This window comes from Sciurus vulgaris, assembly GCF_902686455.1.
Source record: "Sciurus vulgaris genome assembly, chromosome: 3".
NCBI lineage: Eukaryota > Metazoa > Chordata > Mammalia > Rodentia > Sciuridae > Sciurus > Sciurus vulgaris.
In genome coordinates this window covers 178,061,468-178,080,472 of record NC_136463.1, presented here as the reverse complement: position 1 = coordinate 178,080,472, position 19,005 = coordinate 178,061,468, and the positions used below count along the sequence as shown (strand labels likewise).

Here is a 19,005-nt window from a genome sequence, read left to right as displayed (position 1 = left end):
TGTTTTTCCCTTTCTACTCTCCAAACATGGTGTGCCCCATTCTGTGCAGGCTCTGAAGCAGAGGTGGCCTCCCCTGCCCTCTCCCCAAGCTCTCCTCCCCCACACCCAGGCCAGCCTGGTTCAGTAGGAGGGGAAGTTGGCACCATTCACAGCTGGTTAACACCCTGCTGAGCAGGTCTGTTGATTTTGCATTATGATTATTGACCCTGCACGTTTTGCCCAGCCAATCGCCAGGGGCAAAAGTTTTTGTGTGTGAAAAGAAGAGCTGACCAGTGTGGGCCAAACCGTGCCAGACAGGCTCCATGAGCCGTGCTTTGCAGGCCGCCTGCATGCCGCGTCTGCCTCGAGCACAGACCGCGAGGCTTGGCAGCCTGCCCCGGCTGAAGGAGAAGGACACCCCGAGCTGCCCGCTGCAGTGCCCCTCCTGTCCCGCCCAGAAGCTTCCCTCACCTCGCTTGGGTGCTTGGGTAGTACAGACATCTCACGGCAACTGCCACTTCCCATCTTTCAACTCCTGTCCAGAGAGACATCAGTAGTCTAGACATCTGAGCCAGCCGCCCGTTTGTGATTTTCTGGATGACAGCAAGCATGCAGATTACTGGCTCTGACAAAGACGGTGGCAATCAGAGTTTTGGGGTACACTCAGAAATACATGTGGGGAAACTTTGCCTGTCTAACCTACTGCAGGGAGTGGTAGGCACACCTGTGACTGTGAACTCAAGCTTTTAAAATAGTTCTCTCTCTTTTTGATCCCTGAAAGGTTTTAAATCCAGAAGAACTGAGAGACTGTCACCATGCATGTGAGGTAGATAGGCTCTACAGGAGCCCTTGCTAAGGGTGCCGCAGGGGAAACGCTCATCGTGGTTGTAGTGATGTTTGTGCATTTTGAGCACCGTGACCAGCCCTGTGCTCAGCACTCTTCCTTAGGCACCGTTCCACTCAGCTTAGGCCACCTGACAGATGAGGAAACTGGGATACAAAGGAGCAGCAGAGCATGGGGTCTGAGGCCAGGCAGTTTGACTCAGAGCTGTGTTCTCAGCCACCATGCTGGTTTTCTTGACTGACTCTGTGGGCCACCATGACACGGAGGACTATGTTTCTCATCCCTCACCCTGTCACTGTGTCCTCAATGATGCATTGTAAGCCCCCAAGCATAAGTGTAACGTGGTGGTTCATGAAATTAACCAAATGGCAGCCCGCAGACCACGTTCAGTTCTCTGCCCATTTCTGTGTGGCCTGTAAGCTAAGAACAGTTTTTGAGTTTTACATGGTTGAAACAAAATTTTAAAATTTTTTGTGAGGGGCTGGGGTTGTGGCTTAGTGGTAGAGCATTTGCCTAGTACATAAGCGATGCACTGGGTTGGATCCTCAGCACCACATAAAATGAATAAAGGCATGTCCATCTGCAACTAAATAAATATATATATATATATGTATATATAAATAAAAATATATTTTGTGATGTGAAAATAATATAAACTTCAAATTTCAATATCCTAAAGGAGAAGTTTGTGTTTCATCAATAAAAATGTTGTGAATATCTGTTTTCTCTCTTATTACATAGGTATCTACATAATATCCTTGATTTTGCCTCTTGGCTTACAAAGTCTAAATTTTTTACTATCTGGTCCTTTTCAGGGAAAGCTTGCTGACCCCTGGGATAAATGATGCTCATTACATTTTCCTTCAGTGTCAGTATAAAAGCTGGATTAAAACTTTTAAGATTGAAACTAAAACAAGAATTGCCTTTGAACTTCAGTGAGGGATGGACTTCTATCTCAGAACTGCAGACTGGAATCACCCTCTTCTTTCCATCTCTTCCCTGCTTGCCTCCCCTCTCCCACTATACTCTGGTTCAGGGTTGTGGGGGGCACAGGAAATGCAATTTGGAGATTGGAAGAACCCTGTGTGCCACATAATTTAGAAGTCTCTAATGTTTTGAACTTCACAGAGAAAGCAGTGAAATAAAAACATTTTAAAATGCAGACCAACATAGGATTGTCTTATTCACATTTTTTACATATGGGCAATGACCAACTCCAAACACAAACTAGCCAACCCACTCTCCCATCTGCCAGTCAACAGGAAACCTATTATGTACTGTGACATTCTATAAGAAAAGAAAATTAAAATACTATAAAGAAAGCAAGTAAATGCTCGTGGAATAAAAGATGATCCTTCAAGATGGAAACAATTAACTTTTGTTTCATAAAAAAAAATCTCTCCACTATTCTCATTTTTCTCACTTCTCTCCGTCAGGTGAAAGTCTGCCCTGGCCAGTGCAGGGAAGCACTGAACTGCCTCAAGTGGAATCTCTCACCTTCCCCTATCCCTTCCTGACAACCACTGTTTTAACCAGCTTTTTCGCTGCTGTAACTCAAAGGACCCAAGCAGCACAATTGTAGAGGAGGAGAAGTTTATCTGAGGGGCTCATGGTTTCAGAGGTCTTAGTCCACAGAAGGCAGGCTCCGTTCCTCTGGCTCAAGGTGAAGCTGATAATCATGGTGAAAGAGTATGGCAGAAGGAAGCAGCTCACATGGTGATCAGGAAGCAGAGAGGGAGCAACTCTAGCTCCAGATACAAAATATATTCCCCAGAGCCACACCCCCAATGATCCACTTCCTATGGCCACACCCCACCTGCCTCCAGCTACCACTCAGTTACACATCAGGGATTAATTCACTGATGAGGTTAAGGCTATAACCCAGTCATTTCTCCTCCAAACCTTCTTGCATGGTCCCATATGTGAGCTTTTGGGGGACACCTCACTTCCAAACCATAGCAGCCACTATTTGCTTTGTCTCTCTGAGGTGAAAGGGAAGCTCATACTAAATCATGATGCTAATATGTTAATTTTTTAAAGTCTGACCTGTAACTGGCACGATTTTTCAGGGATCAATACCTTTTATCATAAAAACTGCCACGAATGCCCCAATGATAGAAAGACTCCAGGCTGGTAAGTGGAGACAGGTGTGGGGGTACCTGGAAGCCCCTCACGTTGCACATCTGGCTTACCTCTTTACAGGAATGGGTCTTTTAGAAAACATCTCTGAAAATATTGACAAGAAATAAAGCATGTGTGTTTTGTATATAAGCCTGCCTGGGTCCCCTTTCCATTGATGATCTGCGAAGGAGCACTGTCTGTTAACTAACTACTGGTCCAAGTCCTTCAGGGTTCTCTGAATGACTCCAGGGTCTGCTTCTTGCCAGTGAGGCCACACTTAGTTCTGTCCATGCAGAGAATGACCGGATGCTTCACCCCTCTTCTACAAGTTCACTTGGCTAAATACAGCAATGGTCAGGAACGAGGACCAAAGGCTTTTACATCTTTCTGTTTTGGACTCTGGGAGAGTTCCTAGAAATTCTTAGAAGCCTGTTTTTAGTCACAGAAATGTAAGACATTTCAAGGAAACATCCATTTGTGTCTGTGAACCTATAAACACAAAGAGAAGAGTGCCAAGATGCCAAGGGTCAGCCACAAGACAAGGCCACTGTTGCAGATGCCTCCTTCAGATTCCGAGGAAAACTCAGGCTGCATTGTTGTGAAACACAGACAAGGCTCCAGTAGCAATATCACTTGGAATAATAAACAGGAAAACTAGGCTCCCTTGTATGTGCGAGAGTTAATCCAGAAAGAGTTGATTAAGTACTTTTACATGTGTCCTCTCCTTTTGAAAACAAGAAAAGTTGGTGGACAGGGTATAAAAAAGCACCAACCATCAAGACAAACAGGTGAGAAAGACAGAAACAGATGAAAAGTGTCAATTGATGTTTGGAAGATGGATGGCAAGCCGAGTTTTCATGTCAGGTGGAACAGTAGGATTGTGAGCACTTCCACTCCTTTCCTTTGCTCTAATGAAAGATGAAATATATTTTAAAAAAGAAAAAAGACACAAACTCAAAAACAAGATGAATGTTTCTGGAGAGTAAAATAGAACAGAAATAAAGTGATGGGTGGGGCCAATGCCACCAGTCATTGGGCTGAGTTTGGAAACCAACTGTGGTGCCCAAGAGTTTGGCTCCTGTGCGTGGTTAGGTCTTGAACCAAAAAGTACTGGCTTTATTTGCTTGTTTTTTTTTTTTGTTGTTTGTTTGTTTTTTTTTTTTTTTTGCTTTGTTTTGTGTTTTTCTGTGCTAGGGATCAAATCCAGGGCCTCGCACATGCTAGGCAAGTGCTCTACCACTGAGCCACACCCCCAATTGAAGAAACGCCATATAATACCATTTGAATTGCTGGTGCTAGAGCTTCCCAGGAGAGAGCACGCCCAGAGGTGGGTACACATAGAAGGGAAGCAGCAAATAAGCAGACAACACAAGTCAGAATATAAGCCTGTGGTGACAGGTTCCAAGACAGCCCCCGTGATCCAGAGTCTCTGGTAGTCACAGTGTCGGGATCGGCCTGAGCCACCAACAGAATAAGGCAGATGTGACAATATGTCACTTCTGAGACTAGGTCATATAAAGATAAAAATAAATTCATGAAATAGTCCCAGAAAATTGGACAAGAAGGAACAGAGGTGAATGATAATAATAATTTAAAAAAAGCACCAAGATTTAAAAATCCATCCAGAATGGTCAGTGTCCGACCAAGAGAAGTTTCAGAAAGACAAAAGACAAAAGGTCCAGAGAAGGAAATTACTGAAGAGTTATTATAAGAAACAATTTTCTAAAGTGAAGAAAATGAATTTTCAAATCAATAGGCACAAAATGATCTCCTCTCACAAACACACGCAACCAAACACATCATCGTAACATTACAGAATGCTGGGGACAAAGAGAAGATTCTAAAAGTAAATGACGACAAGAGCTACACGCAAAAGACTTGGAATCAAAATGACTTTGGATGTGCCAAGAGCAATATCACCAGGGAGACATGAAATAAAAGCTTCAGAATTCTATGGGGAGTTGATGTTCAGTCCACACTTTGTTGTCAATCAAATGGTTCCTCAAGTTTGAGGAAGCATGAAGACATTTTTAGATATGTGATGAAGCAGAAAGATAACCTTCCAAGCACATCTGGATAGTAAATAGCTAGTGGGTGTGCTCCACCAGAAGAGGGACTGGGCCAGGAAGGAGAAGGGCAATCTGGGAGACAAGACCTAACTCAGAATGGCTGTCCCCAGGAAGTCAAGGCCAAGCTGACCTTACGGGAGCCATTGGGTGAGGGCCACAGGGAGGACACCAAGAAAACCAAGGGGTAAACAGGCTGTGTGACAGTGTGACAGTAGGAAACTGTAGTGTCCAAGATAGTGTAGATGTGAAAAGCGGTGGCTTGGGAGTGAACACAATTTCCTCTGTGACACACCCTGATTTAACCAAAACCTGTGGTATGAGACTATTGGAAAGATTCAAGGAAGAGAAGCAAATCATGTGAGTCTCAGCTACCATACAAGTCAAGAGATAACTACAAAAATTGGCAAGTTGGAAAGAGCTCTATAAACCTGTTTTTCAGAAATATGGTGGTAAATAAATGGAGAAAAATAACTTGTAAGAGTTGAAATCAGTTGCCACCTTGGAGAGAGGGGAACTTGGGAAGGAGCAGTAAGGAGGAGTTGTTTTTTTGTTCTGAGCCTTTAATATCACAAGCATTTTATCATTTTTTTATTATGTGCATGTCATATTTGCTAAAAACACCAATAAAAAGAAAATCTACCTATTATCATTTTTCTAAAAATCATAATGAACAATAAAAAGAAATTCATCCAAAATAGTAAAAAGTTCATCTTGAAAACATAAAATTTCCTGCTATTTTACATTTTAAAAGCCTATAATTTATTGACTGTTTCCTCAAGTTAAAGGTATTCTAAGTTCATCTTAAGTGATATTTTTCTTCCATTTGGAAAACTACTTCATTTGACTTCCTTGTAGAAAAAAAATATAGTAAGAGTAAACATAGGAAAATTTTAAGGAAAAATAATTGAGATGTTTGATGAAGAAAACCTTAAAACTGACAATTCTCTGTGAACACAGGTAAATCCCAGAGGTCACGGGAGCTATGGGTGTGGCCAATGGGAGACCCCTGCTAAAAATCACAGGACCTTAAAACTGAAGGACGTCTCTGAGGCCATCTGTCTTATCCTCATTTCAGGTGGTCCAGATTTTATCTGAAGCTTGGAACTTTCCACTTTCCCTTGGTTGGATGAACATTTGGGAAGGATTGTGTGCAAACTTCAAAGCACAGAGCCAAGATGCATGTTAACTGTTCCCACCCAGAGAGCCAGATCCCACCAACCTGCCAGCTCTGTCTCCAGGAAGTTCACCGTAGGGAAGGAGAGCTCAGTGTGTCTGCTGTGGGCTTGGTTTTGATTCCTGTCCAAGCTGCTCACTACTATGCAAAGTATCTTCTCCTAAAAGTGGAGGGCAGTAGATGCTATCTTTCTATCTAACAGTCTGAGAGGGGCTAGACATAGCCAATGAATGACCACCATAACTGTCCATAAAGGATAGGAAGAGAACCTGACACTCTGAATTTGTTTTTCAAACATAAGATATAAATGTTCAGGATGGGAATTTTTGCATTTGTTTTGAGTAACATGTGTATCCGATAGCATCAATTCACAAGCAATTATGATTTTTTAAAAAATCCTCTCTTTAGTTTCATGGTATTCCACCATTCCTAAAAGAGGATAGTGGTCCCTAACTTCTGGTATACCTAAGTTATTTGGAGCCCCCAGGACCCTTCTTTTCTCTGAAATCCCATCCCCAGTGAGTGGTCTGATGGAAAGGTCTAGAATCTGCCCTTGAAACAGGCAGCTCCAAAGATTCAGCAGTAAGGGTTCCCCAGACCTCACTTTGAGAACTACCTTCACATAGCGAGCACGGAGGAAACTATGATTCATTTAGAAAATGATTAATATTAACCTCTGGGAGATTTATGAAATGATATAATAGAATTTTTATTTTTAAAAATATAGCCTAGGTGGGCTTAATGATCAACCCTAAGCAAACTCTCCAAGTTAGATCATGTCACCTTGATGAAGAGTTTTGTCACCCACAGCTATCAGTGCCACATCTTTGGTGTGGTATAGGAGGCTGTTTGTGCTCTGCTGCCCTCTTTCCCTGGCCTGAGGCCTTTGGTCCCCATGGCATCGTGTGTGCTCTTCCTGCCAGTGACACCTGCACCCTCTTCCACATTCTGGGCTTTTCCACAGGATATTTTGGTTGGCAGTGCCCACTTCTTGCCTTTACTCTGCTTGGCTGTTTTGCTCATTCCAGCACAGTTCAAAAGTTACCTCTTTCAGGAAGACTACTACTTCCCTAAATCCTCACGGTGGTTAGCTGCCCTCACCTGTCTTATGCACAAGGCTCTTAGGAAGGGTGTCTGATGGCCCAGCGGTTATTTGTTTACATGCCTTTCTGCATCACCTGACTTGGCTTCTCAGAGAAAGCCACATTCTGCTGATTTCTATGTTGCTGGCAAGGGTACCAGTTCACATGTGGGGGCAGAGGGGCAGTTCTCTCAGGCAGGAAACTGTCCTCTTAACCACCCACGACTGAAGGGTCCTGTCGGTTATGAAAAGAGCCCTGTTGTCATAGCCTGAGGGCGGGAGCCGGCGCTGGCCTGCAAATGGGCCAAGGAACATGCAACTTGCACGGTATTAAAAGTGGACAGGAAGTAAGGGGAGCAGAGACAGTCCCGGGAAGGACGAATGTGCAGGAGACCCTGGAAGGACAGCCAGCTCAGTGGCAGGGTGTGGGGACCTCAGGAGCAAGGTGTGCAGTGGGAGCCCCCTGGGTTGAAGATACTTAGGGAGTGGTTTAAAAACAGGATGCTGAGTCCTCAGTGATTGACGTCACACTGTCTCACCCTCAAAACCATTTCCCCTCAACTACCTTTCCCCTACTGGTTTTCAACTTCAAGCATATCAACAAATCCCTAAGTGCTATTATCTAGTCATTCATTTTACAAACATTTATTGAGTACCTACTGTGTGCCAGGCAATGTTCTAACACAGGATGCATGGTAGTTTACATTCTAGTCTGTATGGGGAGGAACAACGGACACGATAAATACATAATATGTATTGCATATTTTAAATAGTTATAATCATTGAGGAAAACTGAATCCAGAAAGTAGCAAATGAAAAACCACAGTGGATTGTGAACGATTACATAGGGTGATGAGAAAAGAGCTCACCTGCCAAGGTGACTTCTGGACGGAGTGAAAACCAGCAGGGAGCGAGGGAACAGTACATTTGGCTGCAGGGAGGTAATGGGATTTAGGCAGGTTTGTTTTACCAGATGACCAAAACAAGCAAGAGGGTGGAATTTTCTGTGAAAAACGATCAAGAATCATGTCCAAAAACCCTGACATCTATCACAGCTTCAAAATCACCACGTGCCAGTGAAGCTGAAGGTAACTATATTGTCTCAGAATCTTCAGCCAAATTCATTATGTCAATGGAAGTTGGATAAGAAGCCTTCCATCCTGCTCTGGTCCATTAATGGAAGAATAATTGAGGAAATTGAGATGTTGGTAAGATTCAGTCTTCCACAGGTCCAGAAAAGCAGGAGGAACCCCCAAGGAAATGCACACCCCAGTGAGGTACAGGCATCTTGGAGAATTTGGACTCTCTGCAGATGGAGATAACATCACTGGGGTTACAATCACACACAAAGAGAAGAGGTTGGGAAGATGTTGAGGGAAAAAGAAGATTACAGGGTGCTGAATACATACGAGAAGTCACAGGTATCAATGATTTAACTACATAAGACACTAGCTATTATTTTTTTAAATTAGAGCATTATAGTCATATATTAGTAGTTGGGTTCATTCTGACACCACCATACCTGCATGGAATCTGATGTTCTCCTTTGTACTCCCCCATGTCCACCTCTCTGCCCTTTCCTTCCCTCCTCCCTCCCTCTGTTCTCTTTCCTCTACTCTACTGATCTTCCTTTCACTTGTTTATTTTTGATTGGTGCTTTATACGTACACATAAAGGTGGACTTCACTGTGGTATATATTCACATAGCAAGATTCTGTTCAATTCATTCTGCATTTCTTCTCGTTTCCCATCCCTCCTTCCCCATCTCTTGATTTCCTTCTTCTACTTCACCCATCTTCCCTAAATCTTTATGAAACTCTCTCACCCTTTCCCCTTATTTTGCTCTAGCTTCTGCATATGAGAGGAAGCATTTCATCCTTGGTTTCCTGAGACTGGCTTATTTCACTTAGCATGATGTTCTCTATTTCCATCCATTTACTGGCAAATGCCATGATTTCATTCTTCTTTATGGCTGAGTAACACTCCATTGTATTTAAGATATAGAACTATTAATCAAGCAACCAAAGAAGATGAAAAATGAAACTGGAAAAATATTAAGAAAAACAGAGTGGTTCATGTCACTGAAAACAGACTATGCAGAGAGATAAGCAGATAAATACAAGTGACAACAGCTGTAGAGACGTCATATAAAAATAAATAAGCAAAAGAAAGCTATGGCTCTGGAAAAACAAACATTTGGATATTTTAGACATGTTGATGATAGACTGAATTTTTCTTCTTATCCAGATGACTAATATCAAATAAATAGAATCTCAGAAGCAGACGAGAAAGTCAAGGGAGAAATAACCAGATTCCACAGGATTGGCAACGGGGAAAAGAAATCCAGCAGCTGGCACAGCATAGTGTTGTCAGTAGGAAAGGCACAAAGAACAGAATAATGCAGAAGCTGGAAAGCAGAGTGGGTGGAAAAGGCAGAGGGGATGGAAATACTAGGTCAGAGGATGGAGAATGCATTCCATGGTATTTCACTGTAGATTGGAAGATGAGACAATCTGCACAGTGGTAACATCTGTTTTGCAGGAATACAAAAGGATATGAAAAAGCAGTTTTTATTCATTCTGAATTTCAGAACCCAAATGCAAGGAGACCCATATAAGATAATTTCAAATGCAAAGTTTTGAACTTCAGGTCACCAGATTTCTGAATGTCAATATATCTTTGGGGAGCTCTCTGAGATGATTAAGTTTTTATGTTTTCCTAATATTCGCTTTGCTTTGCTTTTTTTCCTTAATATTAAAAATGTTTTGTTGTCATTGCTAAAATAGAGTTTGGTTGTTCCAGTTGGATCAACATAGCAGGCTTGCTTCACTGTTAGTTTTGGAAGATGGACTACAGAAAGAACAACAAAAGCACATCTTAATTAGTTTTCTTAGGATAGAGATGGAATCAGTATCATATCCTAATAAGAAGCAGTATTTTTACCTAACATCCTTTCAAATGTGCAGTTGCATTGAGAAAACCTTCAAAGGGGTTTTAGCAATTAGGACAAATTCAAAATAATCCGATGTGTAAGATGGTGCAGCTGTTCTTTTGGTGGGCTTGGGCAGCGAAGGCTCCTAATAGTCTCGGCACTGTGGCCTGTTCCATGGTCATTCCAGTGTTAATATGCAGCATGCTCAGGTGTTTCCAAATTGTCCTTGCTCTGGGACTTTATGCATTTTAATGGATGAATGTGATTACTACAGTGGTGCCGAGTCTCTTCTTCCTCGAGCATGCTTAGTCTTGTTTGCACTTTCTGCACTATGAAACAAGCAAAGCCAGTAGTGTACAAAATAATGCTTAGCTTTAAGCCCTCCAGATTTCATTCCTGAAAAATAGTTAGGTTCCATCACAGACTATGGAAATGAAGGATTCTGTATAAACACATTTTTTTTCTTGAAAAACTAATTATTAATGAATTCAACTACTGAAAACAAAAATAAACTTCTTTTTAAATGGCATATTGATAATTTTCACAATTTGTAGCTTCCCTGGAAAAAAAGGTAGGAAGATTAAAAAAAAAATTGGCATCATGTGGCAATAGCACATTAAGCATTTTTTCTTTTGATATCAGATTTTTCTATAGCTCCAAATCTATCCAACCATGGCTATTGGCACAAATACCCCAATAAAAGAGAACAGTAGTCAAGGAAATATGATTAAAATGAGCTCTCATAAGTGCTTAGAACTAGCAAATATGCCTTCCTGGTGAACATACACTGCTACCTGGTGAGTGATATGATTACAAATTGCCTGTTCAGCACAAGAGCAAGGAGGTTGAAGTCCGTGTAGGTAGGTAAGGTCACTAGCCATATAGAGTTAATAGATGAGAATCACACGTGGACCTGGGATTGTTGGGAAACACCAGGTATTCTCAGTAAGTCCAACTTCTGGATAACTGAAATTTACTGTTAAAGTGCCCAAACTGTGATCACCTGTCATTGTACCATATGCTCTCTCTTTTTAAATTGACCACAAATGATAGAATTTTCCTTTTCTAAACCTTTACTGATGCTGTGCACAGTTTCATACCATAGTGGATTCTTGACACATAACGGACACTTAATAAATATTTGTGAACAACACTAGTGCATGTATAGAAATATCTGAATCTATATCACTTGCTCGTAGGATAGCACACTGTTTCAATTGTTAAATATGGTTACTGTTTTTTTTTTTTTTTGAGGGAGTCTTTTTGTGGTTTTAGACATTCTCCCTTCCTTTCTTTCTATTCTTGGTTTCCAGTCTGTAGCTGTTGATACTTCTGTACTTCAGTTTCGTATATACTACAAATTAAGAAATCAGGCAATTAGGGCTGGGGCTATAGTTCTGAGATAGAGCTCTTACCTAGCATGTGCAAGGACCAGTGTTCAATTCCCACCAAAATACAAAAAATGAAAAGAGTCAACCAAAGTTCAGTACAATTGTTTGTGAATTCAGAATAGAAAGACTCTGAGTAAGGCCTGAGGACCACAAATACAAGTGAATTTCAGGAGCTTTGTAGTATTTTTCTTGTCTTTGTTGCTCTGCCCAGTGTTTGAAATTGTTAGGGAAGTAAGTGGGGTGTTTATATAATCAGCAAATGTTACAATAATATGCATGCACTAATGTTTTAAATGCCCTTGCTTTTAAAAAATTAACTGTAGCAAAATATGTGCAACATAAACCTTACCATCTCAACATTTTCAAGTGTACAGTTTAGTAGCATTTAGTACTTTCACATTGTGCAAGAAATCTCCAGAATTCTTTTCATCTTGCAAAAATGAAACTCCATACTCATTAAATAATAGCTCTCCAATCCCCCTCCCCCTTAGCCTCTGGCCACCACCTTTCTCCTTTCTGTCTCTATAAATTTAACTAGTTAACCACATATACACAGAATCATATGGTATTGTCTTTTGCGACTGGCTTATTTCACTTAGCATAGTGTTCTCAAGGTTCATCTATATTGCAGTTGTAAAACTTTGTTTTCTTAGAATTAAATTTCCAAAGAGTACTATAAATATCTGTCATTGAAAGCTAAGGTCATAATATGCATACCTGCACTTGGGATGCTAGGGAAAACTGAGGGACTATTAATTGACCCCTGATAGGGTGTCAGCTACAAACATTAGAGCAAAGCCATCCATCCAGTGAAATGGTACAGTAACGCAAGAAAGATGAGCTAGCTCTTCATGCACTGGGTTTCTTTCACTTTATAGCTCATAAAATGAGGGGAGTAGACTCAGCACGAACCTTGCTTTTGCATGTTACATATGCATTGGGATGGGAATTCTCAATGTATACAATGTATACAGAATGGCTAAAATGCTAAATGATTTAAAATGGTTATTTCTGGGGATGGGCTTATGGAGACTTTCAGATTTGACTTTATATTTTATTGGCTTATCTTAAAACTTTTGAGTGTGTATTAATTCATAATCCGAAAGAAACATCACTTTTTGATTTTTTTAATAAAGGAAATGATATGATAGAGTTGGAATGGTAGACTGTGTCCCTGTCAACAAAAATGAGATAAAACAGCATTGCTGATTGGGCTGGGGCGGTGGCTCAGCAAGTAGAGCACTTGCCTGGCATGTGTGGGACCCTGGGTTCAAGACTTAGCACCACATGTAAATACACCAATAAAATAAAGGCCTATCGACACCTGAAAAATTTTTTTTAAAAGTGCATTGCTGAGAAAAGCCTACGTTTAGTTTATGTTCATGTCTCATTTCACACATACATTCTGAGCCAATTAAAGAAACCAAAAAATACACGATATAAAGTTCAGACATTCAAGAATGAGTCAGTCCAAAAGCAAATATTGCCAGGTACACTTTTCATTTTTGTGGTAGTCCATAGGTAAGGATGTGATAAGAAAGTTCTTAAACCAGACACCCAGAGGAGTCTTAGGCGTTTGCAAGAAGGCTCTTCAGAACATCATACCTGGCATAAATGAGAGGGAGGCTGACGGTACCCTCCTGACCACATTTCAAAGAGCTGGGTGGCAATTCTCAAGTCCTCCACACACAAACCTCTGAGATGTTTTTTACTTTACACAGCTAGTGTCTATAATTCCTAATGAGCAGGTATTTGAAGAATGGAAAGCTAGTCATGTGCCCAGAGATAGCATTAGGACTGTGAAGTATTTTTATAGGCTTTGTTTTAGGGATAAGGAAAAAAAAAAAAATACAGGAAAAAGACACACTAGGCCATGCTTCTTAGTGACTTGCATTTAGAGCAAGAAACAGAAAAGATTATGATGCTGAGCTCTCATGAAAATGCAATTTCCCTGTAATCCCAACTGCTAGGGAGGCTGAGGCAGGAGGATTTCAAGTTCAAAGCCAGGATCAGCAATTTAACGTGGCCTTAAGCAACTCAGCAAGACCCTATCTCTAAATAAAATACAGAAAAGGGCTGTGGACGTGGTTCGGTGGTTAAGTGACCCTGGTTTCAATCCCTGATACCAACAAACAAATAAACAAACAAACGAAAAAAAACAAAAACAAAACAAAACAAAAAAACAACCCATACAACTTCCTTGAAAATGTCTGGAGAGAAATGACATATGTCTAATTCAGAGAAGCTACAAATGGTGAGATAAGAAAATCTCTCCAGTAGAATGCTGAAGTATTAACAGAATGTCTGATATGCTCACAAGTACATACACTTGGTTTGAAGAAGTTCTAAGAATAGTTCAACCAAACTTTTTAATCCTTAAATGTAGAAAGAGAATAATAGATATTAAAACCCTCTTTTCTCTTCATGTCTATATATGGGACTGTACACCTATACTGTATTTTACCAAACTACTAAGAATTCTCATGTCAATTACCTTTTGTGGTCTTGCAATCATGGTACCAAAATGTCCCTGAGGCTAATGGACTTCTCAATATGTGTAAGATGAAATGGACCATATTCCCAATTTATTTGAGTGTCTTCAGAACTGAGCTCCAATGCATGAAGTACAGAGTTAGTTTCTTTCTAGGAACAGTTTCAACTTTCAATCATAATCAATTATTGTATTGGGACTATAACTATATTTTCATATGCCTTTGATCATCAAAAGTACTAATATAAGAATTCACATCTCTAAGATGTGATTTAGAGGAGGGCTCACAAACTACTGCCTACTGGGGAAATTTTGTCTGCAGCCTGATTTTACATGGCCCTTGAGCTAAGATTAGATTCACATCTTTAGATTATTATGTGTCAACCAATAATAACAAAAAAGAGAATCTTTCCAGGAATAGTTGCTGTGGGAATTGGCAACATTGCCTCTTGGCCCCCAAGACCCAATATATTTTTGATCTGACTCTCCAGAAAAAAGTTTGCCAACCCATACTATTGAGCAAAAAGAATTGGAACTGGACAGAATTGTGTTTCATATTGTGTGACCTTAGACTGATCACAGAAGAACATGGGCTGGTACTTTGGGCTGTGTGACCTTGATCTCTGAGTTTTTCTACCTTCATATACATGGCTTCTTCTTCTTTGTTTTTTAACTTTAATTTTTTCATTATAGCATTGTAATTAGACATAGTATTTGAGTTCATTTTGACAAAATCAAACATAAAAGGAATTTGATCTCTCAATCCTTCTTCCCCAACCCTTTTCCTTCCCTCCTCCATCCCTCATTCTCCCTTCTCTACTCCACTGAACTTCCTTTCTTCTACATGGACATAGAGACAAAATGCCCTTTGGTACCCTTACATGTGAATAGGACAAGATTGTGTTAAATTCATTCTATTTCTACCCACCCCTGTTCTCCTTCCTCTACTTCATTGATATTCCCTGTGATGTAACGTAATGATATCTGATCCCCTCCCCAACCGCCTTCTTTCCCTTATTTTGCTTTAGCTTCCACATAGGAGAGAAAGCATTCAACCCTGATATTCTGAGTCTGGCTTATTTCCCTTAGCATGATTGTCTCCCCTTCCCTCCATTTACTGGTAAATGTCATTATTTCATTCTTTAGCTATATGTACACCTCTTTTAACTTAACTCTAGATTGTGCTTCGGCCCCCACTTCAACTATTTAAGAAAACCTAGGAGACCTAACTTTCACTGCAAAGTTCAGCACTATGACCTTGATTTGCTTTGGAAGAAGTCAAGTCGGGTTAGGATAAAAGGAAGTAATTATGGTGTTTACAAGTTTTTAAATGTCAAACAAGAAAGTTTGACCAAAATAGATTTGTTCATCAATGGCAAAGCTACCCTGATCAGGGCAAGAACCATGCCTACTGCAAGGGTCCTGAGTTTTGCTTTAAACAGGTTTGTAATTTCCAATAAGACAATCAAGCAAGGGGTATATCATCACTTTGAAACCCCTCAACTACTTTTCATTCCATCATGGGTGCTTGTCTTATGCTATAGCCTCACAGTGAGACTGAGAATGTTCTCTTAGAAGTAAAACAAGAGCAACATACATTAAGGATGACTGAGAGACAGGACAAGTGTGAAGCACCTTTCTAAAATGAGCATGTAAGGGCAATGGGCCCATCATAACCAAAGTCTATCTAAATAAATGAGCCAGAGAGAGGTCTGCCTAGATGGGAAGGCTTACTATATGAAACTAGGGTGATCAGGACATCATGGTGTTGGTGGAGAAATGGACAAACAGGCTGAAAGGGCAGCACAGACAATAATGTAGCAAGAGACCTGTCAAATATGGGAGCCTCGTAGACAGTAGATACAGCTCTTCAGGTCCCTAGGGAGAGGAGAGACTTTCAGACAATGGGTTGAGCCCACTGGTCATTCATACAGACAACAACGCAGTCTTCCCACTTCAGACCTGAGACAAGGTCAATGCCAAATGGACTCCAGTACAACACTTAAGCTCTGAGAAGGAAATTTCAAGGGTATCTTTATATCCTCAAGTTTGGAAAAGATGCCAAAGCACAAACTATAGAGAAGAAAGTTTGATAAATTTTACTATATTGAAATAAAACATTTTGTTTCTCAAAAGATACCAAAAGGGGGTTGAAGAGAAAAGTCCCAAACTGTGATATATTTGCTACATGTATACTATACAAAGGATTTGCATCCAAGGAATCAACAAGAAAAAGGCAAGTAACACAGGAAAAAAATGTGATCAGTCATTTTACAGAAGAGGTAACATAAACAATTCATAAAAATATGTTCAATGTCATGCATAATCAGAAAAAAGACATGTTTAATCCAAATTCAGGTATGAATTCACATGAACCATTTTGGCAAAAATTTAAAGTGGGCTCCAAATTGGCAAAAATCAAGTCTGGAAGGCCAAAGTTTGGTGAAGACTAGGTAAGCTGAACATGTTTCCTGCAGGTGAGACTAAACTGCTTCCAATGTGAAGCACTTCCTAATGGAGAAAAATCAATCCATTCCCTCCCCCATAGCAGTTCCACACCTCGTATATTCCGTAAAGAACTCCTGACGTGTGTGCCAGGACAAACACATGAACATTCGCAGTAGAGCTGATTGTAATAGTAAAATTTGGAACACCCCACACGTGATTTCAGTGGTAGAATAGAAAATTAAATCTCATTGTATTGATTAGAATGGAATATTGCATAGCAGTGAAAATGAACAAATGACTTCTTTAGAGTGAAAAAATAAAGTACATACAGTATGATTTTATTAAGTAGCATTTGAAAATAGACAAAACAAATACATGTATGTGCATACTTATTTACTCAGGAATAAATACACATAGGGTATAACTATTAAGAAATTAACTAACATAAAATTCCAGATTGCATTTGGTAGTGGGGAGGCCATGGAAAGGAACATACTTAGCAGATAACACCGGAGTTCCAAATGTACTGGTATGTATGTGTTTGCTTGTGCACATCTGGGTGTTTATTCTCTATACTGTGAGTATAATATATACGCCCTTTCTTCTGTATGCTGCATTATACACTGGGGAGCAGCTTGGTGATGCTTGTGATAGAAACCTACAGAGATACTTCCAGAGTCATTTCTGCAACAACAGTTAACATCAGTTGGGTTTGGCTCAGCAATATACCAAAAGTAGCTAGACTGATAGAATTTTTCCTAGTGCTTGTCACTGTATTAAGCACTTGTAGTAACTCTAGATCCCTACCACAAACTTTAGAGTATATAGTATTATTTTTCCCAATTTACAGACAATAAAACTGGGGCAAAAGGGATTAAATCACTTGCCTGTCATCCTCATCACCAGCTTCATCCCATCAGGCATTTGAAGGTTGGTCAGCACATACTCATGTAATAATGTAACTCGCAGGACAAGAGAAGGGGTCGCGTCACTTAATGTCCTAACTTGGAGGAAGTGGGGTTCCCAGAACATCAGATCACAGAGGCTTCATGTGGGCTGGAACTGGGCTAGAAAGTTCACAGGATTCTAAACACTTTGGGGAAGAGGTAGCAGACAGCAGGAACAATCACCAAAGATGGTGGTGGAAGGGACAGGTAACAGGTGCAAGGCAAGAGAGGCAAGAGAGGACAGGAGAGCTGGGGTGCAGGAAGCAAGCCCCTAGGGCTGTCCCTCGGGCTCTGGCTTGGGGCATGGGGTAGTGCCTCCCCTTCTCGGTCTTGCTCTTCCTAACCTAGGCCTCAGGCTTCCTTCCCACTGGGGTATATCACAAATCCCTCCCCTTCCAGGGTGTCTCCTTGCATTTTCTTATACACAGAAGTGGTCACCCATTACAGGGAAGCCAGGCAAGGGCTTTGTAGCAGTTAGAAAGTTAGATTTGAATTCATGCTCCACTACTTTCTAGCTGAGCAAACTACCAAGCCTGCAGATTTGAGCTCCTTCTCCTGCAAAATGAAGTAATAATGAAGACTATCTCTTCATGGATTGGTATGAGGCTCACCTTTTCCATGAGTTATTGTGGCAAAGTGCATACTAGGTGTGTGAAAGCCAGTGGTTGTCATCATTATTATTACCTTGTTGTTTAGTCAGCTTTCTGTTCCTGTAACAGAATACCTGAGATAATCAACTTAAAAAGGGAAAAGGTTTATTTGGGCTCACAGCTTTGGAAGTTTCAGTCCATGGTCAGTTGGCCACAGTACTTTTGGGCCTGTGGTAAGGCAGCACATGACAGCAGGGACATGTGGTAGAGCAGGCTGCTCACCTCATCATGGCCAGGAAGCAAGGAAGAAGAGAATCCCAATGTCCCCTTCGAGGGCACACCCCCAAGACTCCCCACTAGGCCCCACCTCTTAAAAGTTTCCACCACATTCCAATAGTACCAAGCTGGGACCTTTAATGCCTGGGCCTTTGCAGGACATTTGAGATGGAAACTGTAGCACCTGGGACCAAATCCCAAGTTTCCCAAACCTTGACATGTATTCAAATCCCCAGGGATCTTGCTATAATGAAGAGTCTGAGTTCCTAGGTCTGGGAAGGGTCCCAAGAATGTGCTCTTGGTAAAACAGTTTCCCAGGTGAAACAGGTTCTCAGGTGTGATTTTGTGGCTCTTTGAGCAGAAGGACTAGCCAGTTCCTCCTGCTCCCTGATATCCTCCTCTTTACTTAGTGGAGTTGCTCACTGGGCTGTCTTCCTGCAGCTCTCCTGGCCTGTCGGGATCTCACTCTTTCTTCATAACCAGAGTCTTAGATGATTTTCCAATTTTTCTGAAACTTTGATCACAGCAGTATTATTATCGCCTGGGGGAACTCTGCCATCCCAGTGCCGAGGATTGGACGGGGCGCTCAGGCCTGCTAGGCAAGCCCTCTGCCCCTGAGCCACACCTCAGCCCCATACCTAAAGAAACTTTTAAAAATTACG

General features: G+C 41.0%; 1 protein-coding gene across 3 annotated transcripts in view; it reads right to left on the bottom strand.

Annotated features, from left to right (window-relative positions):
- COL4A3 (collagen type IV alpha 3 chain) overlaps positions 1–19,005 on the bottom strand; it is a 144,086-nt gene that overhangs the window by 87,009 nt on the left and 38,072 nt on the right. Inside the window, exon 2 of one of the 3 annotated variants that reach the window (XM_079132612.1) lies at positions 451–572. The exons of the other annotated variants lie outside the window; for them this stretch is intronic. Coding sequence (XP_078988738.1) covers positions 451–504 — 54 coding nt within the window. The 5' untranslated portion in view covers positions 505–572. The remainder of the gene's footprint in view (positions 1–450; positions 573–19,005) is intronic. 3 annotated transcript variants of the gene reach the window in all.